Consider the following 25,434-nt stretch of genomic DNA (forward strand, 5'->3'; position numbering starts at 1 on the left):
TTCCCTTCCTGTCCCCAGTGGGTAAGAACAGAGGCAGGAGCCTGGCCTCAAAGCTAGAAGCCAGAGACCTCTGCAGTCCTGGGTTGCTCTTCTCTGGAATGCTGGGAAAACCGGAAAACCACACCTGTCCCTTTAGAGTCTCTGCATGCTGGGATCACACATCAAGTCAAGGTCAGCTTGCCCTCTATTACCCACGTGATCAGGATGATTATCTGTCCAGGCTGGTGTCACCACACAGGTGTGATTCAAAGTCAGATGAGGAGTGGTACAGAGGCCCTCACCCTCATGGGAGAGCCAATGACTCTTGTTAAGCTTTGGAAGTCTTGCAAAGTTTACCTACCGACAGGTCTGTCTACAGGTAACATGCCCAGGTACTGCACGTGGAATTTCTGCACCAGCTCTGTCTTTGGTGTTGGAAAATCTACTACAAGAAAAAAAAAAAAGCAGTGTGTTTCTCAGTAGTTCTAGGAGACAGAGAAAAACCAGTTGTCCATCTGGCATCTGCACGCCCAGGTGGCCACCCATTCCAGAACGTCCTGTTCCCAGACATTCTATAAGGACAGCATTTCTCGACTCTAGACGTAGGGGCTTGGTCAGTCTAACCCCTCCTGATCTCTCTTTCAAGGTGAAACGCTTTGGAAGGCAAAAACCAGATAAGTCCTTCGTGTGCTAAGAAACAGCTTTTCATGCCCTAGTTGTTAGGTGTGGCTGGTGCCCGAAGAAAGTTTAATCAAAGAGTCAATATGATCAAAGGCACAGGAGAAATAACGTAGTCTCCCCAACTAACAAGCTATATACCTTTAAACTAGGGAGTCCTTACCCCAGGGTTATACATGAGATTAAAAAACAAAACAAGGGGGCTGGAGAGATAGGTCAGTGATTAAGAGCACTGGCTGCTCTTCCAGAGGACCTGAGTTCACTTCCCAGCAACCACATGGTGGCTCACAACCATCTGTAATGAGATCTGGCGCCCTCTTCTGGCCTGCAGGCATACATGCAGACAGAACACTCTATACATGGTAAATAAATAAATCTTTAAAACAAAACAAAACAACTCTGCTGGCAATATTCTTTAATTCGTTCAACAGAAACAAAAAACAACTGCCCTTTGTATTCAATGCTATGGACAAAAGCAACTCTGTCCTTTGTAGGGCCTGGAGCACATGCTCCTCTCCTGCTCCACCACCCAGGCAAGGTCTCATCATGCAGCACCCAGGCTGGCTCATGGTCCTACTGCTTCTACATCCCGAATTCTAGAGACTGGATTCTAGGTTGGGGGCCACCACGCCCAATTTTAAGGCCTATTTTTATTTTATATGTATGAAATGTTTTGCTAGTTTGCATATATGTGTGTGGCACATACATGCAGTGACGGTAGAAGCCAGAAGAGAACAATGAATGCCCTAGAAACGGAGTTACACATGGTGGTGAGCAGCCCTGGGGGTACTGGGAATCGAACCTGGGTATTTCTGTAATAAGAGTAGCTGGTGCCATCTCTCCAGCCCTTGAGTGTGCTTTTAAAGGAGCCCTGAAACACCAGCAAACCCCTGGAACCCTTCAGTCTTGCCTCTGGCTAGAGCCTCGGAGGAGGAGCCGGAGGAGGAGCCGCTGCAGACGTACCTTGCAGAGGGACATCGAGACTCATGTTGGTCCTCTCCTGTAGGGAGCTGCAGGCCAAGGCTTTGGCATTCTTCCGTTCAGCCATAATCTAGACGTCAAATCAAAGTGCAGCGTGGGTTCACAGTTACAGACCCCAACGTCACCAGCCAGCCCTGCCAGTCAAGTGTCTGAGCTGATTCTGCTGGGATTTAAACTAGCGTTCATCTTCTGCCTTTCTTACCCCGTCAGTCTCCCTGAATTATGTGTGATTTCACTTTTCCCTGCTGGGGATGACGGGTGAACACTTCCTCAGGGTAACAGTTCTCTCAAGGGCTTGGAAGTTACTTCTTCCAGCTCCTGGTTCTCACCTCTGTAGAACAATCCAGCATGCACACTCTGGGGACACCTGGACCTTCCACCCACTGTGCTCAGGAGCTGCCCCATGTCAACTCTTAGATACTCCAGGGCTCTGGGGACAGAGTGCATGGTTCCTATCCCTTACGAGCTGTGGTCTTGGATGAGGAGGCTGCCCTTCCCTGTCTCATCGCCTTCACTGAATACAGACAGGAGTATGTATGTCATGGCGCAATTGTGTGGAATAAACGGGTATCAAAGGAGTTCAGAGGGCTGAGGAATGGCAGCTGCCATCATGGCTATTCTCTGAGTCTTCTAATGGTCACTGTGTGCGGGCATCACACTGCACGTTCTTGTTCCCTGCCGGTGAGCTACACAGTGGTGTAAGCCCAGTCACGGTGGCCCTGGAAGTAATTCACACTTTCAGTCCCAGCCCAAGATGCTCATCGCAAGGTGATGAACGTCATCTCTCTAGGTGTACGCAACTGAGCAGTGACTTGACATTCACAGGAGGATAAGCATAGGTTACACGCAAATACTCCGCCATCTTGTGAGGGACCCACATCCGAGATGTGAGTGGGTAACCCCGATGGGACTGTTATCGATATGCTCTGGATGTCGAAGGTCCACGGCACATTAATGATACGGGCGGAACACCACCCTGCCTGCTTCCTCCCGAGTTTGATTCCACAGGCAGCTCTCCTGCCCTCCTGCTCGCCTGTCTGCTCAGGCAGTGAGAGGAAACAGGGAGACCAGACCCTGCGCCCCGACCCACCTTACCTTGGAACAGATTTCGTGGAGACTTGTGGCAATGGCTTTTGCTGGTGTGTCACATCGAAACACGTGACATTTCAGAAGCCTCGTGTCCTTGTCTCTTGCGACATAAGCAAAATCCCTGTGCAAAGGAAATTTACCAGGCTATTAGGCAAAGGAGCCTTCCGCCCACATGTGCTCTAGTTATGACTATTAACTGAGCTCACAGCCAGCATGTCAGTGGTGAACTGTGGATGCAGATTAAAAACAAAAAAACAAAACATTAACAGCTACAGGCAGCAGAAGCAGGGTTCACGGCTGTTAGGGGCCTGTTGCTACGCAACACAGGAGTGTCTTCTAAACCTCGCTCCTGAACTTAGGGATGGGGAACACCGAGTGAACACTGAATTCGGCAGAAAGCGTCTGCCTAGAGCAGAAACAAATAAGACAATGAGACGATGAACATGGGATTGGGGAGAATACAAATTGCAGAACGATCTAATGGCAGACAGCAGAAGAGGAACAATGGGCTGTGATGCGTGGACCTGTGCACCGAGGATGGGCCAGCCCCACAGTTGCCTGGGAAAGTTGATGGGCAACCAGAGAACACTGGAACGCACATATCCTGTGGACTGGACTATTACCAAAGGCATGTGACTCTGCTAAAACACCCGCACTGTGGCTCTGGGGGCAATGCTGGTCTCCTATGTTATACTGCTGTTAGCAAGCGGCCTAAGTGATTGTTCTGTGTTACCGATACCCATGATGACATTACTTGGCTTCAGAACAACCATACCACACAATTAAGTTTCTTGCTACTATTAATAGAGATAGTGGTTCTCCAAAGAGGAAGTAAAAGGACTCACTGTGTAGCCGTGGCTGGCCTGGAATGCCAATCTTCTTGCCTAACCTCTCAAGTGCTAAAACCATAGCATGAACTACCCCGCACAGCAACTGAATTTATTTTTATATTACTTGTCTTCCTATGTAGTATCTATTTTTTTAATTCTATGTATGTGTATGGGGATGCACATGTGTGTGTGCAGGTGCCCCCTGAGGCCAGAGGCATCCGATCTCCCTGCAGCTGGAGATGCGGCTGGAGTTGTGAGGTGGGTGCTGGGAACCAAACTCAGGTCCTCTACAAGAGCAGTACACACTCTTAACTGCTGGGCCACCTTCCCCAGCCCTTATCTGTGGACTTTTGAGAGATGGTCTCACAATGTGACTCAGGTTAATCACAAAATTACATCAATTCTCTTGCCCCCACCTCCCCAAGTGCTGGAATGAGGTGTGAGCTACCACGCAAGTTAAATTACTTCTTTTAATCCAGGAGCTGGCAGAATTTCACAGAGGACCACATGAAGGGCTAGCCAGAGGTGTGGTGCTGGGATGGGGGAAAGTTGGTGATCTCAAAGGATTGGCAAGAGAAACCCACCTCCTTGCCTACGTGCCCTGGGAAGCCCTGGAGTTGGTCCCAAACATGGTCTCCAGGCTAGGGCATCCCTGTCTGCTACCTCACGGGTTCTACCCTCAGCCTGCCCTCACCTGCCCTCAGTATCTGCCCTAACTGCCTCCTGCTCCTTCATTGACTGTGTCAGTTGGTATCTTCCATGCTGGAATCAAATGTCCCCTAGCCCGCCGGCCACAGCCCTGTACCCGATCCCAAGGTTTTGGCCTATCTCACCACCTGGACATCTCCTGAATCCCTTGCTCCCCTTCTAGCCTGAGCAGTGCTCAGTGTTCTAGCATGTTTTCACGCTTGCCTTTGCTTCTTGCCTCTATTCCATTGCCACTGTTGGGCTCAGGTTCCCTGTATACACCATACTCTCCGGTGGGCATCCTGGAAGTCCACGAAGCTCCAGGAAGATGATTTATATTTATTCCCAATGTCTATCTTGGGCCACAACAGGAATTAGTAATATCTGTGGATCGAAGCACAAGCTGGCTCCACATGTCCCTAGGGCCTATAAGGAATAGTGGCATCACACCCGGAGGCGTGAATGAATACCATGGCACCGAATGAAGAGTTAGGTTTGGGGGCGGGGCAGACTTTGAGAGGTGAGCATAGTCTTTCTCCACACTGTGATCCCAAGGCCTTCCCATCCCCGTCTCAAGTGCCACCAAGGAAACACATGACCTAAAAAAAGTAACAGTTCACTTCTGGAGACCGCTCAAGGGAAGCCTCGTTCTTGGCTTCTTCCCCAAGCTCCCCTCGTTCTCCAGATGGTGCAGATAGTAAGGCACAGAGTCTTACAACTCTTCCCCTTCAAACTCCCAGGTCTGGCTGCTGTGTTTCTGAGGTCAAATCTCTCCAGATTCCCATGGGTCACTCACAGAAAGTGCAAACCCCCTTGTCTGGATTTTAAGGGTTGTAAAATGTCTGTAACATCTTCTAAGCATCATTCCCTCTATCAAGGTCCCCCCTCTCTTTACTCAAGAAGAGGGTCTTCACAACTGCGTGTTGTGGTATCTTCCCTCATTTGGTAACCATCCACCATACCCCCTGCACTGTCCAGAGCTCACTCACCTATCCAGCACAGCCCACCCGAGATCTGCCTGCCTTCTGGCCCACACACAAGGCCTTGCTTGTTTAAAAGGTGTCAGCATGCAAATTCTGCTTGCTGAAATTTCTCTCTTGTAGAAATATACAGTTCCTCTTCATATCTGTCCTTTCTAAGGGACAGGAAGGAACAGAGAGAAGGGTACTGGGTTCAGGCAAAGCAGCTTAAGTACATTCCTGGTTCTACTTAGCTAATAGCCCTAACTCCAAAATCCTCAAGCCAAAACTTTCTGGGTGCTGACAGGGCACAAGTAGAAAATTTCATACCATGAAACTTTTTCTTCTACTTTTAATAAAATTATCAAAATGGTGTTAAGATTGCCTATGACTTGGGCTGGAGAGATGGCTCAGCTGTTAAAGGCTAGGCTCACAACCAAAAATATAAGATTGCCTATGACTTGAGTGAACAAGAAATAATTGTCACATTGAGTTGTGGGCCTCATCTCATCATGTAGATGCAAACATTCCAAATGCAGAAATCCTCCCGGCCCTAAGCATCTTGGAGAAGAATATTGGACCTGAGGGACCCCAGGCCTGGATATTATCCCCATCTTTATGTGTGGAGACATTTACTTCCATGTTGCTTTGCTTCTGATGGAAGCTTCCAAGACCCAGCCTCCTCTCCCTGCCTGATGGATGGTTAGCAGGAAGCACACATTCCCAAGCCTCCTGGCAGAGAGGATGGGGCACATCTGGACTGCGAACCACTGGATCTGTCCCACCAAGCACCGGCTTTGTGCTGTCCTTTCTTCCATGTGCAACCTCACAGGCATCATTTTAAAAAGTCATTGTTATTAATCTTCGTTTTCTTTTGGCTCAGGGGAAGGTGATGAATGCCTCAGGGCAACTGTCTGGAACCTACATCTTCCCAAAGGAGAAAATGTGCAGCCTTGGGCTTTGAGGGGGGGGGGGGGGGCTTTTCACAAATTTTGAGCAGCCTCTCTCTAGTTCTTCTTAGGTAGGTAACAGATAGGCAGACATCTGAAAAGTGACAGCAGCGTGTGAGACCCTTCACTGACCCTTAGAAGGCTTCATCGGCCTCCCCAGCGCCTCTTTCTGTAGAGTTAAGAGGGCTGCGTGTCTCTAACTTTATTCCATGACATATTTCAAATGACCCTAAGATAGCTGCTAGTCCCCGGCATGGAGGTCCGCACAGGCCTCAGCACGGACAAGCATCTCATCCGTCACGGACAAGCAGCTCATCGGTAGGCAGTAAAGTCCAAACACCTCCTCACTGGCTGTGCTAGAAGCTGTGTTTTCAGCATGCCCCTTCTGGAAAAGGCTGCTGCAGCAGAACAGTAATGGCTTCCCTTGTTCCCCGAAGACGTTCTTGTCCTAATTCATGGACTCTGTGAAAAGTGTCTTTGCAGATGGCCCAACTTAAGGATCAGAGATGGGGCTGTTTCTCTGGATTGTCTGACTGGCTCAGGGAACTTCTGCGGGAAAAGATGCAATGCCTGCCTCAGAAATGAAAGGACGGGAGCAGGGCCGTGAGCGAAGGGCACAGGTAAGGGCAGGCATGTGGGCTCTTCTGAAATTTCTACAAGAAACACAGCCGTGTTGTCTTTGAAAGCCTCGCTGTAGACCTCTGACATCCAAGAGAGTATACCTGTTGCTTTAGGCTGCTTAAGCTCGTGGTCATTTGTTATAGTAGCAACAGGAAGCTATACAGCTGCCCTAGGACTTGCCCCAAATTGTAGGATGGCATTCAGATTTATATTTTTTGGAATAGCCAATCCACTCCCACAGGTTCTTCCTGCACCGCTGCCATGGCGCATCAAAGATGCAAACACAGACAGACAAGGTGCCAGCTGGGAGGCCCGCTGGCAGATCTCACACTGGGCAGAGGTATGTGAGCTGCTCCTTAGAGCCTCTCCAGGGTAAAGGAGGAGAAGGAGGCTCAACTGACCTCCAAGACTAAAGGTGAGTGAGTACCCAGGAGCCTGGAAGAGCCCCGGGTTAGCCTCTGCATACCGCAGGGGCCATAGTGGTGGCGTGGCTATCCAGATGCTGTCCCAGGACTCTACGATCCCTCTGCACAGCACCGGCCCCGCTGTGTGTCTAGCCTTGACTCGGAGGCATCCAAGTCTTGCATTCTTACATGGGTCTCGCCACATGTGGCATGCGCTTCAAAGACTTTGTTCTGAGGGTGGGCACTGAGGTGTTCTAAGGGCAATGGTGGGGAGGCCCAACATAGATACCTGGTCCTTGAGGTCTATGAGGGAGACAGAGACTGGAGAAGGAGCTGAAGTCAGAAGCCGAGTGTGGAGAATGCAGAAACAAAACAAGGCAGTCAAGGGAGTCGAGGAAAGGCGTATAACGCTCGAGGCAGGAGCCTCGAAAGGGAAGGCGAGGAAAGAGTGTTAAAGGGAGGCCCAAGGGGAGGCTGGGAGAAGTTCCCAGGCCTGAGTGACTGCGCAGTAGGAAACAAACTAGATTGTCTGGGTGAAGAGGAGGCTGGCAGGGACCTTGGCCTCCTGGACCCTGAACTAGAGAAGGGAATTTGAGATCCTGGTTAAAACAAAAATTGATCCCTTACTTAAAAAAAAAAATCGCTTCTCTCTTTGGGACTTATCAGTTACTTATGAAAGCAGACAAGAAATGAACTCCCATGTCTAACTAGCTCGGTCTAAAATTTTGCCATCACGCTTCTACCTAGGGATTCTTTCATGTTTCCTAGGGATTTTCCTGCATTCCGAGGGAATAAAGAAACCATATTGTACATATCCTCCACGGTCAGAGGACCCTTGGAAGTTGGTCAAATGACATCTCAGTGCGAGGCCCAGGAACTCAGGAGGAGACTATCAGGGGCCATGTGCCTATCAGGTGTTACATCCCAGTTGGTCTACAGCAGCTTGGATACTATGTGGGATATGCAGCTAGCCAGTCCCTATGGCTCAGACACAGAGGGATAGGTAGCTGGCTGGTATATAGTAGGGACGTTTCAAGAGCCACCCAGAGTCCAAATGTATTAGCTTCCAGAGCTGTGTCATATCTCTAGAGATAGGCTCTTCTGCTGCCCCCTGGTGGCTGGGCATCTTCCGAGGACAGCATCTCATCTATAAAACCACACCACTAATCTAAATGATCACCAGGCCCCAGTCACAACAAGGCTTCTGTTTTACCACACATTCTTCTAGATATCTAACTGTCCAAGACATTCTGTCTGATGATAGGAACCCTTTGCTCCGGCTCACACCCTGTGCAAGGCTGGACCAGGGGCCACCTTGTCAAAGCAGGTGTGGGGCAGGTCATCTTGCCCAGAGACCCACTCCATTTGTTTCTTGCCATCGTGGGGGCTGTGGAGTTCTGTTGTATAAATCAGGCAGTGGGAGGCTTACAGCTGTAACCTCATGTCTCCTTCTTAAATTCCAACAGACGCTAGTGACAGGACTCGTGCCCCTCTAGCAGTTTGATGACTGAACCCGTGTGCTTCAAGCTCTCCCCTTCGTGTTCTTTCCAGTAATTATTCCCCCAGAGGACCAGCCTCAAGTTCTGCCGGAGAGAAAAGCGTCAGCGCTGAGACATCTTTGACAGCCTCCAATTTCTTAATGGCAAAGTGAAGAACCAGAGACTGCTTTCATTATTCTCTGCTCCACGGCATTCCAAGCACCCTACTGGGGGGCTTGCTCTGGCTTTACGGAATGAGCGAACAAACAATTCTCTATTCCAACGGCCTCTAGTAAAAACAGCTTCTCAGTCTACTCTTTCCGTCTCTCGGGCAACTCTCTTAGCGTATCTGGAATTTACGTATGGACTTCTCTTTCTGCCCAGGGAATTGAAGGGGTATCTAAAGACCTCTTAGCTGCTACATACACTAACTGTCCCTGCTACGGTGACCCTGACAGTGGGACCCAGATAGAGAATCTCATTTCCTTCTGGAACCAGCCTGTCTTGTTGGAAGGCTTCCAGTGACTGGATGGAAAAATATATGTATATACATAAACATAGTTTGTGTCTCTTAGTGAGAAACTGGGGTCCCCTTCCCTGTACTTCTGCTGGTTACACCCAGATGTGATGACCCCATCAGCTATACTGCTGGCCCTGTAATGGCCACTGAGCTCTCTCCTCCTTTTTTCCATCTGCCTCATTTCCCATCCACTGTCTCACCAAATCTCCTCTACTGCAATTTCTTTCTTTCTTTCTTTCTTTCTTTCTTTCTTTCTTTCTTTCTTTCTTTCTTTCTTTCTTTCTTTCTTTCTTTCTTTCTTTCTTTCTTTCTTTTTTTTTCCTTCTTCTTCGTTTTGGTTTTTTCGAGACAGGGTTTCTCTGTGTAGCCCTGGCTGTTCTGGAACTCGCTCTGTAGACCAGGCTGGCTTCGAACTCACAGAGCTCTGCCTGCCTCTGCCTCCCAAGTACTGGGATGAAAGGCATGCACTGCCACCACCACCACCCGGTTCTACTGGAATTTCTTACCAAGGCTCCACAGACTAGATGACACCTTTCACGTAATTCATATTTGTTCAGGCCAAATGGATGTTTTCATGCAGGGAATTTGTGAAGGCTGGTCCATGACAGACATCTGGTGTGTGGTGGTCGCCATCATCAATGAGGAGAAAGGAAAGAAGGGCCCACTTTGGAATACAGGCTCCTTTCCACGAAGGATGCTTTACTCAATGCCTCTGTGGCCTGAATGACGGGAAAAGTTCCCATACCATGTGCGGTCACCCTTCCTCCCAGACTTGCCTTTTAATGGAAGCTACAGGTCAGCCAGCGGTTCCTGAGAGGCCGAGGCAAGGCCTCAAGTCAGGACGAGATGGCTGCCAGGGGACTTGGGCCTAAACACTCCCAGCACCTTTGGATGAAGGCTTTCTCGCCCCTTTCCTTCACACTCAGAGCTGAGCACAGGATTTTGGAATTTGGAAAAGTCAGTCCACACCAGAACACAGAGTGCTGACTGGGATGCCGAGACATATTAAAACATATCTACTAACACCTCCAGGACCTGGGGAAAAATGAATCCTATGGCCAAGACTGTGTGCTCTTATTTTGAGCTCGTACTCTCCTGCTTCTTCTAGGAGGATGCTAAACTTACACTCTGAAAAGGGGCGGCCAGACAACTTGCTACCTGGGGTGAACACATTCTGCACAGCCAAGTCCTCTCCAGGCACTTGCTTGAGATGTGGATTGTGTAAACAGCATGTCTGAATTCTACCATCTGCCATGAGCGAGGGGGCTTGAACAGAAGGTTCACATTCTCTAGCACACAGTCTTCCTGTTAGTATTCAGAACAGCTGTCACAGCTGTCTCCGAGTAAGGAGACCTGGACACACAGGGAAAGAAAGAGCTGGCAGATGTCTGGAAACCTTCCTACCATGGATTCCAGTAGGACTTGTGATGCACAGAGGTAAGAACGCTTACAGCTCACTCTTAGGTCCAGGATGTGTCCGCCCAAAAGGAGAAATCCTCTTAGTCATATCTGCTAAGTATGACCGATAGGTCCACGTTGCCTCACTTGTCCAATCCCTGAGCTCATCATGGGCAAGACAGAAAAATGGTTACTAGCCACAATACCGGAAGTGTAGCCAGGTGTGAGCCCAATGCAAAGAGGAACTCATCCTTGGGTCTTTTCACTATGGCTGGAACTTCTCAAAATGCCCATCTTCTACCAAAATGACGTGTGTGTGTGTGTGTGTGTGTGTGTGTGTGTGTGTGTGTGTGTGTGTGTGTGTGTTAATGACAGCACTGGAGGATGATGGCGCCTCAAGCTTCCAGACTGTGGACCGGGAGGCTGACATTCAGAGCATTTTAAAACCATAGCGGATACACAGACGTCTTGCGTTTCATGGTTACGTCCTCTCCACGGATACATCCTTCAGAGGGGAAGTGAGGGCTCCCTGCTCACACTGTGGCTAATAGCTGATACTGAAATGGACTGTCCTTCTGGCGAGCCACCCAGGACACTCAAGAGAACACGACAAAGGACCGAACCGTCACTCTTCAAGAAACAGGTGTGAGGTGGCACGGAACAACCCAAACATGTCTGGCACATTGACTTCCCGGCAGGCTGAGTCATGGGTTCAGCCATGAGTGAGAGAGACCCGGTGGGACAGGACGGCTGTTATTCCTAGTCACTCAGCCCATCACCTTCCCCACACAGGACCAAACACAGGAGACGGTTAGGGGCCCAGAGGCAACTCCAGGCTCAGGTGCAAATGAGGGTGAGAAAAGGTTACACAGGACAAAGGTCTGCCTGCGGGGGCAGAGGAGGCCGTGAGGATGGCGACGCCATGGGAGAAGCAGTGAGTTTTACCAGACACAAGAGACACCAGGGAAAGGGGGGAGAAGTGAAAAAAAAAATCGCTGGTTACCTCTCTCTGAATCCAGGAAGGCATGAGGGGAGAGCAGAAACAGCAGGTTAGCACCCATACGGCATCCAGGCCACAGCAGCAGCTCTCAGCAGCCACATCCCTCCCCCGGCCCCCCCCCCCCCCCGCCCCGTGTTTCCCAACTTTGCAGCCATTAATAGCCTTCCTGTGCTTATTTTAGCCAAACCCTATCACCCGGAGGAGTGTATTTCGAGCCACGTTATGATGATGCCAAGAGTTGCCAGCTGAATTTACAGAGGCAACAGAGCGGCCCGGGGGAGGTGACCAGGCTTAAAATACCACAGTCAAATACAGGAGACTGTTCACTCGGGGAAACACTGGCAGGGGACTTAGCTTCATTCTCCAGCAGCCCCCCCCCCGCCCCCCCGCCCCGGCTTCTCACAGTTTAAAAAGAAAAACAAACCATACAGAAACAATGAGGCAGATGTAGCCTTTACCTGCTTCGCAGCACCTGGGCATTCTATCCAAGCTACAGCCCCGATACCAGGGGTTTAACCGAAGGGCATCCTTGGAGGGAAATGGGAAGGGCCATAGAGCAGGAGGTGGAGGGCAGAGGTAGGAAAGGAAAGAGATGGGAGAGGAGAACGTCAAGGGTCTGGGCACAGAGTAGTGCCAAGAAGGGGTGTGGGTACAGAGAAGTGCCAGGGAAGAGAGGAGGGGATGCAGAAGGGAGTTGGGAGCAGATGGGGGTGGGGTGGGCTGGGACAGCAAGTTTGGAGTTCCATTCTCAGAGCTACCCTGGGTTGCCAGGTGACCCTGGAGATGTCGCTGAACCCTCTATCCCTTTCTATTCTGTCAGAGGCAGTGCAGAAGGGCCCAAAGGCAGTCCTCTATGTGACACATAGGTGCTCTACAGAGCAACAGACTGAGAAGGCACAGCCCCGGATGGCTAAGCCAATGAGGAGAAGAGATGCAGGATCCACAGGGACCCTGTGGCTATTGTCACCAGGCCAGGAGGGCCCTGCAGGATCATAGTTAATATGCAATCAAGTACACCAACTGGAAAGGCAGAGGGAGCCATTATACCTCACCTCAGAATAATACCTGTGTCATAGTACCACAGGGGGGCTGAGATGTGTGCCTACAAACCCAAGTGGAAGTTACAAGGTCTCAAATGAAAAGGTTTGAGTGCATCTAAAGATTAGCACTGTAAAAAGACTGAAATAACACAGCATCCTAACTCTCACCTTGGGGGAAAGATTACAGAGAATTTTATTCAACATATCTGTTTGAATATTATACAACAGGCATGAATTAATTTTGTGATACAACATTCATATCTACCTCTATATTCAGGGAAAATCATTGTGATCAATGCCAAGTACCAGCACAGGTGACACCTCTAACATTTATGATTACAGTGACACACCCTAAAACTATCCTTCATTGAGTGCTGGTGTTATGTGGCCCACGTGGTCAGTGCGGGCCCTACCAGCAACCTGACAAGGTCATTACTACGGTGTTCTTGGACATATGAAAAAACAAGTTCAAAGAGTTTGAGGGACTAGGTCATACAGCAAATCCACGGCGAACATGGGGTTTGTGATTGCAAGTCTCTCCTGGTCTGTCTCTCAGATGCTACACCCACCAGGTTGAACAAGTCTGCTTAAAGTAGGGCCAAAGGGATCCGGGTTCTTGGAGGATCAGGCAGCCCAAGTTTCCTGGAGATGCTCTTCGGGCTAATGAGGTAGACAGAGTCAGGGTCTTCCAGAACGGTACTTACCCTTCTTATTGTCAATTTACTAGGCTCTCCCATGCGTTGGGCACACTGTGTTCAATAGCATACTCCTGACCTAGGTCACCCATCAGTGAAGAGGGGACAGAGACTCTAGCTCAGGACATTCAGGAGATCAAATGAGATGGCATTTAACCAAGATGCCATGATGTGCATCTCGGAGCTCTTAGCGCAAAGCCACGTATGGGGTTCCGATCTCCGTTAGGCTGGGGAGGGCAGTATTTGACCTCAAGGACTTGTCTGGAGGTTCCAGTGGGGGAATGCAGCTATGTGTATACTCCTGACTGAAGGATGCTCCTTTCTCCACTGGAGAAGGTCATCGTCAGTAGAGCATGCAGCTTCAGAAGGGGACATGTGGGACAGCAAGGGAGTAGGAGGACATTTATCTAGCCAGCCAGATCAGCTGAATCAACACTGGGAACCAGTGAGATGACAGATGTCAAAGCCACATCGCCCTCATATCTACAGGTGGCATTCAAGGAGGGCTGTCTCTCATGGGAAGGCATTCACCTAGGGAGGGGGTATTTCTTTGACTTTCTGAGTGTTCCTTGGGATAACACAGTTGCCTTTGGTTAAGGTTCCTCTGTGCTCTCCCAGCCCTGCTATCAAAGCCAATCTTTTTTTTAATTAAAATTTTTTATACTTTAATTTTTATGTGCCTTGGTGCTTTGCCTGCATGTATGTCTTTATGAAGGTGAAGGATATCCTGGAACTGGAGTTACAGACAGCTGTGAGCTGCCATGGGGATGCTGGGAATTGAACCCAGGTCCTCTGGAAGATCAGCCAGTGGAGTCATCTCTCCAGCCACTCAAAGCAACTTACAGAGACAACTCTCTGTAAGTCAATGACCCTCTGGAGTCTCAGATGTCCTACCTACTTCAGACGGAAAAAGGCTCCTAGGATGTCCCAGTTGGTTTCTTTTTAATAACAAAAAGATATGTGTTTTTTTGAGAATGAGAAAGTGATGTTTCTTTGATTCAATCTTGATTTACAATAACGGCTTTTAATTTCTGACTTTTCACAAATGCCTACGTCTAGTGTACAACAACTTCGCCCAACGGGTGTAAATCTAAAGACCGAGAATAGGATGTCTCTTTTGTGTATAGCCTTGGCTATTTACAATCAGACTCACTGCAAGGGACTCATCTGAACAAACAACCCTGACATGCAGCCACTCTGTTTCCCGCTACAGGAAGAACTGGGAAATATCTGAACAGAGTTCATTCTTTGGGGGCTAAGAGATACTGCTCGCTTTAAGTGTTGAAGTAAAAACCAGCCATAAATAAAGATTCCAGGGGAGCCCTGAAACGTCATTCAAAAACCCCAAAGAGTCACAGTCAGCGGCCGCTGCTCCACCACTCAGTATAGGGTAAGTTTGCTGGATGAGAAACAACAACAATAACAAACCCATTAGCCCAGAGCCGGGCTTTTACACAAGATGAGCCATTCCGAGAGTGGAGGAGGCTAAATTTAGTCAGGGGCAAGCCTATTCCCTTCTTAGTGTATATGATACCAGCGGGAAGAACCAAGCCCGATTAGTTCTACTGAAGTCGCTCACCAGGGCTGTCCGATCAGCATGCTCTTGCTGCGGCTCCTTGGAAAAACAAATGCAAGGCAAACTGGCAATGTTTTCCTTAGCATAAGCCTGAAACAACAGAACTACTTGGCATGTGCAATCGGCATTCCCCAAAATTCCTGGAAAACGCCACCAGAGACGACACAGTATAGTATGGTTCTTTGAAAGGGCACATCATCATCTGAGCCCTGGCCAAGCCACTTCCTACTCGCGCAAAAACACAACTATCCCCTTCTCACATCCTGAGCTCACAAGGCAAGGCCTCTACTACGCCCCACTTGCCCGCTACTGTGGAACCCGTACACATGCTTTTTGATGCTTCTCTTCATTGCTGGGGGGTCGCTGGAACCCCTGGGCACGGCGTCACCATTTCTCACGTGGCAGTGAACGAAGATGGAAAGTCTTAACACCTGCTCTTGCACCCAACAGCCCATTTTCCTGCCTAGCTACACATCTCCACTTCCTTAGTAAATGACGTTTATTAGCTGTCTGCCCTTGGTGGGGGCCCTTGGCTTCTCTGTTCTTCAACGTCATCTCTAACATGGGCAAACCAGAGGGACGCACATCTTAACAGCTGGAGTTATGTCTGAGTCTATCCACAGAGGGCTGTGATGGGTGGCGGTGTGAATTTGATGTGATTGTACAGGGGTAAGAAAGGCAGGTTTGCGAGAGGACTCACTTGTTTCGAATCACGACGTCTTTTGTGACCTGAACAAGGAAGGCCTGCACTCACAAATTTATGTTCAATTTTGGAGAGGACGGAGATAGAATGGGCCAGCAGACCCCTGTGGAATCACCACCTCACTGGTGAAAGACCTCAGAACTGAAAGGAATAACAAGTTTATGCAAATTTCCCATCTGGTTTCTGGTGAGATTCACATGCTTCGGCTCAGGGACAGGCTTTCTTTCCTCCAACTGTGGATGACAGAGACACCTGCCTTGAACTAGGGACCCTGTCCTTTCCACAGCGGGATCCTTTACCTGCTCCTGCTACCAGCCCCAGCCCCCAGGACAGCCATTAACTGGGGCAGGAGAGAGCAAGTGCCACTGAGGCTTTACAGTGGGGTGGCGAGATTGAAATTCAAGGCACATTCTTCTAAACAAAGGGTTTCTCGTGACACACCAGTTAGCTGGCAGCTCACTGATGAGGGGGGAAATATATTTAAAAGCAACCACGGAATGGGTGTTGTTTTTTCTCCCTCCAAAGTCTATCTTGTGGAGAAGAGTTCATGAGTCCCAGTTTCCCTTCACGCTATGTTACAGACGAAAACCCTATCTCTTGGACCAAGAGGAAATTTAACGCTTAGTTTTCGAAAGAGGGATAGCTCATGCCACGCCACGGTTTCAAGGGAAGAGTTTGAGCTCATTACAGAACACAGTTACATAAATCATACATGAGTGATGAAGGCACGGCTTCCTTTCTGAAACACAGATGGTAAACCAGAGGCACACACCACCCGGGAGGCTCCTATCTGACAGGGTAGAGGAATGCCTGAATGCTGAAGGCTGACACAGAGTAGGGATGATGACAGGTCTCCACACTGTGCACCAAGTGCCTGGAGTGTGTGAGGGCCAGACAAGACTCCTTGTGCACCAAGTGCCTGGAGTGTGTAAGGACCAGACAAGACTCCTTGTGCACCAAGTGCCCGGAGTGTGGAAGGACAAGACTCCTAGTAAAAAAAAGAAGAGAAGTGATGTGCTGGGGATATGGCTCAGTGGTACTGTGCTTAGACAGCATGCATAGAAAACAAACCCCAAAACCACACAGCAAAGGCACACTGTGCCTGTAGGTGAATTCCCTTCAGCTGTATACCTGGTCATCTTGAGGGTCTCTTTTGGGTAAACCATACTTTCAATCACTTTCTGGGTTTTCAAGGTAACTTGGGGTGATCACTATATAGCCTGAGCTCATTTCCTTGGGTAGATGGGAAGAATACTAGGGTAAATAACACCACAAATGACTTTTGTCAACTCCCACGTAGATGCAAGGATTCCTGATAATCTTTAAATTCAATAGTGTCTAAAGAAATATAGACACACTAGAAAGACTTGTCAAAAACTCCCGGGGCACATTTCATTGAAGAGAACCCAAGGTCCAGGGAACTTAGGCTAACCTGCGCCAACCCCACAGCTAGCAGTGGCGATCTCGGACAGAGCGGGCTCCGGGCTGCACTTGGCTGAGCTCTTCCCTGTTCTGTGTGTCCTGTGGGAAGCTGGTCCCCCAGCATGGCTCTAATTAGCTGACTTTGTTAGGCTCTCTTTCCTATATACGGTCTTAGTTCTTGTGTTCACTCTCTCTCTCCATTTCCCTTCTCTTATTTCTCTGTGTCTCTGCCTCTCTGTCCCAACCAGACTACGGCTCTTCACTGCTGGGTTTGGTTTAAGTTTCCCCGCTTCTTCTCCTATTACTCCCCAGCCTACAATCACCCTCAGATTCCCTGCCTTCCCAACCCCGCAATCCTGGGCTCCCAAACACACCAGTCTCTTCTGCTTTGGAATTTTGTCTACTGCCCCCCATCATTCCACATTCTGTGCGGGTTTCTCTTGATTACTACTGCCCCTAACAGGTGTCACTGTCCCCAGCCCTGATTATTTGTGCATAAGTCCCTTTCTCCTCAGGACCAAAAAGTAAGTTCTATGGGCATGGGGGCAGGAGGAGCTTTACCTCAATTACCCACCATTGATTGGCACAGAGTCAGCACTCGACAAACCCTTTGGAATGAATGAAGAGCTTGAACAGAGAGAGAGGGCTTCCCCCTCAGCCCTGAGCATGCTGCTGAGAACCCAAGGGAACTCTGCCTACCCAGCTGGCTGGATTTCTCTTTCTCTTATTTTTATTCATTACAGACAGTCCTTTCCAAATGACTTCGGTTCCTATTGCGTTTTCATGTCCTCTGAAGTCTTGCTAATAAGACATTCGCTCCACTGCAATGGGCAGGAGGAGAGTTCTTGGACGTTCATTAATCTCTGTGACTATCTGAAAGCCAAGCACATCTGTGCTCTGATTAGCTCCAGCAACAGTGACGGTGATGTTTCTAGGGTCCCTAACCAGATTCCTTCTTTGGGACATTTGTCTAAATGACCAACAGTTCCTCGGCTCTTACAAATCAATACATAAATTTCTCCCATATATAGATTTATCAAGATTTATTGGCTCCTCAGATGATTCTCTCTGTGTCTGTACTCTGAGAAATAAACTTTAGCCTGTTACTTGGGGAAAAGACCCAAGATAACATGAATGCTGTAAGGAGAGGATGGGTAGAAACTGAATTTGGGTAGATCCCAGGAGCACCATCCCTAGAGGGGCAGAGTATCCCGGCCAGAGTCACCTCTGACAGTGCGACATGTTTATGTCTTCCTACATAGGGAGTTTATCTATTATTAAACTCTGTGTGTGCGTGTGTGTGTGTGTGTGTGTGTGTGTGTGTGTGTGTGTGTGTATGTGTGTGTGTGTGTGTGTGTGTGTGTGTGTTGGGTGTGCACACACGCACTTGTTCACTGTTTATGCCATGTGTATGTACACACACATACAAATAGATACATTTTTTTGGTGGCTATATTTGAGGTTTGGCTTAGAGCTTTCTGCATGCTAGAAAAGGGCCTTACTCTAATGCTACCTCTCTAGTCCTGTCATTATTTTGAGTCAGGTGCTCGCTAAATTGCTCAAGCTAGCCTTGAACTATGGATCCTCCTTTCTCAGCCTCCCACACAGCTGGGATTACAGGCCGATATCACCAGACCTGTCCTCAAAAAAATCAGTCATCAATCATCAATCAATCAATCAATCAATCAATGTATCTTAAGAAATTAAAAACGGCAATGCTGTTAATGTATCACTCCAGTTTATTGTTTTGAGTCGGCCTTTCTGTTATTGTCTGTATATATTGATATTCGGTAATTCAAACACATATATTGGGGAAGAGTGTGAGATTAAACAGCCTGACCTACAGAAACTCTCTAGGGACTTTTTCAGCACACCACAGAGCTGGATAAAGACGACTGTGTCTTCTGACTTCCAAAGAGAGGAGAAAAAAAAAGTTCATTTCAGCTGTCACTGTGGGTTTTACTCCTGTGGTCTCAGATCAGGCTTGGCAAAGCATGAGCCACCACAAATGGATTTCATGACTGAAGCATCTAGGGGACACGGTGACACCCATCCACTTCGGCGTAGGCTAAGGCTGTAGGTGCTGTAGACAAAGTCACTGAAACGGAGGCCACAAGGGCAGCAAAGACTAACGCACTGGCTGCTTGGCCTTTACAGGGGGCGTCTGTGAGCCCTGCTCTAGATCATCCGACTCAGTGCTCTGGCACACGAGGTAAGCAAGCATGCGCTGAATAGTCTATGGGGACAAAACAGAAACATACAGCTGTCGGCTAAGGAAATTATTCAGTTTCAAGGTGGTCCCCGATCCCTGGCCTCACCGAAGGACAGAGAAAAACCAACAGACCAAGTGTGGGGCCCGGTGGCATGGTGAGGCAGGAGAGTCACTTTTACTATAGAGAGGTGTCAAACTCCAGAGCTGGCTGGAAACGATTCCACCAACACATTAGTCTACTTTGTGTTGCTAGATCAAAAATACCAGAGACTGGGTACTTCACACAGAAAAGAAGTTTATTTAACTTACTGGAGGTCCAGGAGCGTACATACCACCAGCTCAGCTCTGGTAACAGTCTCTGGCTACACTGGATAATGGTGATGGCACCATAATGCAAGCAGAGTCACTTGGCAAAGCAGGAAGCCAGAGAGATCTGGGAGAGGTGCTAGCCTCCCTTCTAAAATTCAACTCTCATAGGACTTCCCTGCATTAATAACTTATAGGATACGGCCCTGTGACCTAATTTCTTTGCACTAAGACCTGGGTCTTAAAGGCCTGTCACCTGAACATCAGCCAAGCAAGGACCAGACTTCCAGAACATGAACCCTGGGCGATAACTTTAAAGTGTAACTAACATTAACAACCAAGATGCAGGAACAGAAGTTTCTCCAATTTGTAAATCCTCTAGACTCGAAAAAAGCCAACCGTGGATGCAGCTCAGTGATAGACACAAAAGCCTGGGATCAATCCCAGTGTCTGTCTGTCTGCCTGTCTAACACACACACACACACACACACACACACACACACACACACACACCCACACCCCCACCAAGAAAAAACGTTTATGGAAATCCTACATGCCCACCTAGAAAGACAGCATCCATGTGGCTCTTTGATTCAGCCATTTTATTAAAGCAGGCTGTGACACTTAAAGAGTCTTTGAAGGGGGAAGGGATGAAGACAAGAACACACCAGACCCTCGAAAACAGCCTGTGCAGGTAGCCTGGCAAATAGACGCGTGCTCTGACATGACAGAATCAGGCCAGCTCGGCCCCAATTGACAACCGTGCTCTTGGCAGCTGCTTTCATTCTATCATAATTATTTTAACTGTCATAATTTATTCATCCCCGCCGACAAGCTTACACATTGTGGGGTAACCAGTCCAGGCTTCCGGATCAGAAAGGCTGGCAGCCCCACTCACTTCTGCTCCTTCCCAGCTGCTGGAATACTCACTGCAGACAGAAGATTTTGGATCCAGATAGTTTGGCAAAAGTAAAATTATTTTCAAAACCCATGTTTCCCGTCACAGTTGCCCTTAACTTTGGGGTTCATAATATTGTAGTGAGGAGGAGGTGACAGAGGAATCCCTTCAGGAACTAAGTGCAAACTGCCCCCACTTAAAGTGACTCCACGTGACCATTTTCACAGCTTTCTGATGGTGGGAAAGCGATACGCATCCAGTCGAAACGGTACTTTGAAGTTTGATCTTTTCTCGGGCTAGCAATATTTGGTACAATGCTCCCTTGTGATGCGGAGCAGTGGGCTGTGGCTCACAGTCGGCCACATGATCAAGAAAACAAAACAAAACACAACTGTACAGTGTGTTGGCTTGCTAGGCAACAATGTTAGGTAGGGGCTTTAAAGACATTTCCTGCACATAATATTTTCCACTGACCACGGGTTTACAGGGATGTAACCCCAATTTAAGTTGAAGAGCATCTCCATGTCATTTCCCTATTTTTCACATACACAGAAATGACCCTTCTAGTTCCCCAAATGCTAGTGCATTTTCTGCAAAGTTGCTGTGGGAGTCCTGCCTTTTCATTTGACATACCTACAGAAAAGTTTTAATTATCAGTTGCTACACATATAGAAAATGGGAAGTCATCAATGGTTCCTCAGAAAACTGGAAGCAAAGAGGAATAATTTCATATATAGGTTTAAATCTTTCTTTCCCCCTTATTTTGAATCTTTATTTTTTTAATCCAGAGCAAAGAAAAAAAAAATGCTTGAGGCATGATAACAAGTAGAAAATGACAGTCAAGAGCACCGAGGGGTAAAAGTGTCTCGGAAAAATGGTCAAATGCGTTAAGAGTCTACTGGGTGCGTGTGCTCATCCTCACTGCAGGAGACAGCAAAATGAAGTCAAGGTCTCGACACAACACACATTTAAAGTGAGTCACTTCACTGCTTAATAACTCTGTCCTTGAACAAGCATTGCTTCCATTAACATGCATTCCCAACAGGAATAACCAATGAATCCAGACCACCGCCTTCCTGCATCTTCCACATGCAACCCGTCAGCGGTCTCCACAGCATCTCCTCACCCGGCTTGCCTCTTCTCTTCATGCCCTCCATCATGTACTGACCTCACCCAGACCGGGGCTGGCTAACTGGACCCCTTGTTCACAGTCTCCATCATTGACAGCCTTCTCCAGGATCTTCTTGTATGAAGCAGATTAAATACTAGCATTCCCCTGGTTACTACTCTTTAAGAGGTCTCGTGACCTTTGAAACAAAGGTCAGATCCTCAACCACAGTTCAAGGGCCCCACATGACCTCATTCCCTCCTCTCTTCTGTCTGCACACAGACACCTGTTCTGGGCACACCGGCCTTCAGCCCAGCTCATGCCTCACCTCCTAGGATGGGCTGCCTCCTGGTGGCCCCTCCCCACGGAGCTGCTTACTGTCTGTTATGCCATGCTACGGACTGTCTTCAAGGAAGCCTGCGTCTATAGGACCCTGCTTCCGGAATTGCTCTTCTGGGCTTCCTGGAGCACGGACTGTCTTATTCTCTGTGTACTTCCTCAAGTGTCTGACTCACAGCCTCTTTATAGCCGCCAAACAGATTAATCTATGGCGATCACGATCAAGATGATTGCAATTAAAGTCTAAAACAGACAATGAAGAACTTCTGTCTACATTTCTCCATGGCTATGCCCAACAGCTCAATATTTTATGAGACACAGTACCACAACAGGACCTGGTCCAACGGTTTAAAAACTCAAAAAAAAAAAAAAAAAGCCACAGTTTGTGTTTAATATGGGCACTTAACAAAGAAGAAATTATGTTTCTACTTAGTCTATGATAGCTGAGACTGAAAATCCAGATGAACATGAAGTTACCTGCTGCCATTAATCTTTTCCCCACATTGATGCATCAAGACTATATAGAGGCTTCCCAAATACATCTGAGGTCCCTTACATCTCAGCACGCTGGGGACTGTGGGAGATGTAAGGTCTGCTTAGTCAGTAGTACAGGATGAAATTCATTTTTCTGAGGGTTTGTTCAAGACAAAAGCTGCTCAGGTGACAGTGAGAGTCTGCATGACTGATAGTTTTTGTAACAGATTAGAATTACCACAGCTGAATGAACAACGTCGCTGCTCAGCCCCTTAGAACCCAGCTCTCGCTCTGCTTGCTGCCCAGACTTCTCTGGGAGGCCTCTATGATGGACAGGAAGTTCAAGACAGAGAGACCCACGGATTTGACGGATATCGCCCCATCCCTTCTTTGAGTCGAGATAGCTTGGGCTTCATCTGCTTTTACCCACAGCCCCGGGCTCAGCAGCCAGCAGCAACATTCAGCCAGCAGCAACATTCTGGCTATGCTCAGGGTCATCCACCCTGCTCTCTAGGGGTGTTCCAGCCCGGAAGACCTGAAATAGGCTCCATGCTAGCACAGCGGGAGCTCCAGGAACGCAAGAAGGTACCCACTATGCTTACCACTCCATCCCTGAGACTAGGGCTTTAGCATGCTGGAATTCAATAAATACTTGTCAAATAATAAATAAATGACTTCCCACTGTTTAAAAGCTATGAAGGGAAAAAATGTGCTCATTGTTTAAAAAAGTGGGATCCCCATTGCCAAGGCAAGAACCATCATGGCACGTTCTTTCTAGAAAGTAGCTGATGCTTGATGGAAAGTCTTCCCCCTAGTCAGTTTAATCTCCATCTCTCATTCTGGGAGACACAGTCGTGGGCAATTTTACAAAGTGACAGGTAAAAAGCACATAATTACAAATTTAGAGCTGGCTTGCTTGACTTTCTGCTTCTAACTTCTTGGGAAAGAGCTCTAGACATTCCCCCCCAAAAAACAACTAAGAGAGAAGTAGCCAAAGATACCTGCATGTTAGGTAGAAAACTTACAACATGCCTTTGTGTCAGAGCAAGGCTAGGAGGGGAGAGTGCTCAGTGGTCTGAGAAAACTAGAAGGAAACAGGCAGAACCCCCCCTCCCACCCCCCACTCCCCCCACCCCCAGGGAACCAAGTGAAAGGCAGGCTGCAGCTGCGGAGTTATCAAAAGAAGGGAAAAGACTAATGGGATTGTCTCCTCCCGCCTCCTCCCGCCTCCCTTCACCCAAAGCAGTAATGAAGATTCACAGCTACACATTCATTAGGGGATCGATAGACGTGCCTGCTTACAATATTGGGACAGGGAAATGGATAATTGCTAGAAAAGGCGCAGATTCCTCAAGAATTTCATCAAGGGTGGTAAGCAATATTTAAACCGCCGTGGTTTTCTTTTTCAAAAACACTACTACTTTTTCAACGCCAAGAACATGCACGAGATAAAGTTGGCTGTGTTTTTACATTTGGGGAATCTCAAGCATTTTCTACCCATGGAAATCACATCAATATTCTGTCACATAAGTAAAATTACTTGGAAATGAGGTCTTTCTACACAAAGGATATTGCCTTTAATTCAAATACTGCATTTAAAAAAAAAAAAAAGCCTGTAGTATTTTTCACTCCTAATTTAGAAAAGACGTACGTGAACATTTCCTCGGGGCACATGTGAGAGGAATACACTCATCCACAGGACACTGGCCACCACAGAAATGCCCGGTGCAGACCACCTATAGTCCATCACTTCCTGCTGCGATGGTAAACTGAGATCAAAGGGATGTCTCCAACTCATTTCACACAACCCCGAGTCTTCCCACCAGAGTGGCAGGGAGACCCCTCCGCAGCCCAGCTGGCCGCCCTCCTCCAGGCATCTTGCTAATTGCGGTGGGCAGGGAGGCTGCGGCCTTTGTCCCGCGTGTCTCTAGGACCCACCTCGCTGCCTCCAAGCCGGGTACCCCACGCACCTGCAGACAAAGGCGCGCCACCCCTCCCCAACTTCCTCACCTTGGGTTCTCGGGCTACGGGTTTCCGGGGCAGGGCGGCAACGCTGTGCCGAAGCTCTAGGACGAGGACCTGGTGCCCTAGCCAAGGCAGCCGGCTGCACTTGCTTAAGTCAGCGGCAGCAGCAAAGCAGCCGCGGCAGAGGCGCGCGGTCTTGGCATCTCAAGTTCAAGCTAGCTGCTTCCGCGCCGCCCCGCCCCGCCCGCGAGGCCACCGCCGCCCATTGGCTGCTGAGCCCGGGCCCTCCTGCGGCGCCACGCCAGGTGCTTCTGCCAGATGCTTGAGCAGGTATTCCAGCTGCAAGGGGCCTCCCGGCAAAGAGGGGTGCCAACCCCCCCCCCCCCCCAGACTACATGTCCCCTTTCTGTGACCAACGTTCCCCCTTTGTGCACTCTCAGGACTTGTAAAGAAAAGTTCTGACTCCATTGTGTGTGTATGTGTGTGTGCTACTACCTACAGCAGCCAGAGAGCCTCCACGACAGACTCTGCTACAAAGCAGAAAGTGAATGAAATGAACAGATTTCAAACGGGAGACCAAGGCGAACGGAGCTGGACCGTACGTTACAGACGACCTGCTAATTTGCACAAAGCTTTTATTTACAGAGACTCATCTCTCCAGGCCCTGATTAAGGCACCTCTTAGGAACGGCTGACTTGAAGCCAAGCTCACATTGACACTCTTTAACATGGTCGTTTCTAGCTGACAGCCCCACCCCCATCTACATGGAAGCAGGAAAGTGTCCAGCTGGCTAAGTGACAGCATTTTAAATGGGGACTGGCGGTCAAAAGAGAAGTCTGAAAGGAGAAGGCAAGATCATTTGCTGATTATGTTGTGTGCAGGGAATACTCCCTTTGTCTAATAGTTTCTGGGCAAGAAGAAGTTATTCGATTGATTAATTAACAAAATGAAGTAGAAGATGACGTTGGCTGTGATTTGTTCAAACTCCCACACACTCCTTGTGCAGAGAAAAGAACAGAAAGCAGGAAACAGATTTGGAGAGTGAAGGAGTGTGTTAAATACGAAGTTTGTCTGTGTTGGTTACGCACAACAGGTGTACAGGAGTCTCTTCCTCGTGTTTTA

The 25,434-nt window shown here is 48.5% G+C and overlaps 1 protein-coding gene across 8 annotated transcripts in view; it reads right to left on the reverse strand.

The window, feature by feature from the left end:
• Positions 1-25,434, reverse strand: part of Apbb2 (amyloid beta precursor protein binding family B member 2) — a 210,769-nt gene that overhangs the window by 11,677 nt on the left and 173,658 nt on the right. For 4 of the 8 annotated variants that reach the window (XM_052735030.1, XM_052735027.1, XM_052735029.1 and 1 more), the window contains 3 exons: positions 2,734-2,848; positions 1,621-1,708; positions 341-424 (listed from right to left, as the gene is read on the reverse strand). In XM_052735030.1, coding sequence (XP_052590990.1) covers positions 341-424; positions 1,621-1,708; positions 2,734-2,848 — 287 coding nt within the window. Of the gene's footprint in view, positions 1-340; positions 425-1,620; positions 1,709-2,733; positions 2,849-11,577; positions 11,649-24,357; positions 24,504-25,434 lie in introns of those variants that run through there. The other 4 variants (XM_052735031.1, XM_052735028.1, XM_052735032.1 and 1 more) reach the window with 3 other exon arrangements.

Source organism: Peromyscus californicus, unplaced genomic scaffold (genome assembly GCF_007827085.1).
Source record: "Peromyscus californicus insignis strain IS unplaced genomic scaffold, ASM782708v3 Scaffold_13__1_contigs__length_99412109, whole genome shotgun sequence".
In the NCBI taxonomy this organism is placed as follows: Eukaryota; Metazoa; Chordata; class Mammalia; order Rodentia; family Cricetidae; genus Peromyscus; species Peromyscus californicus.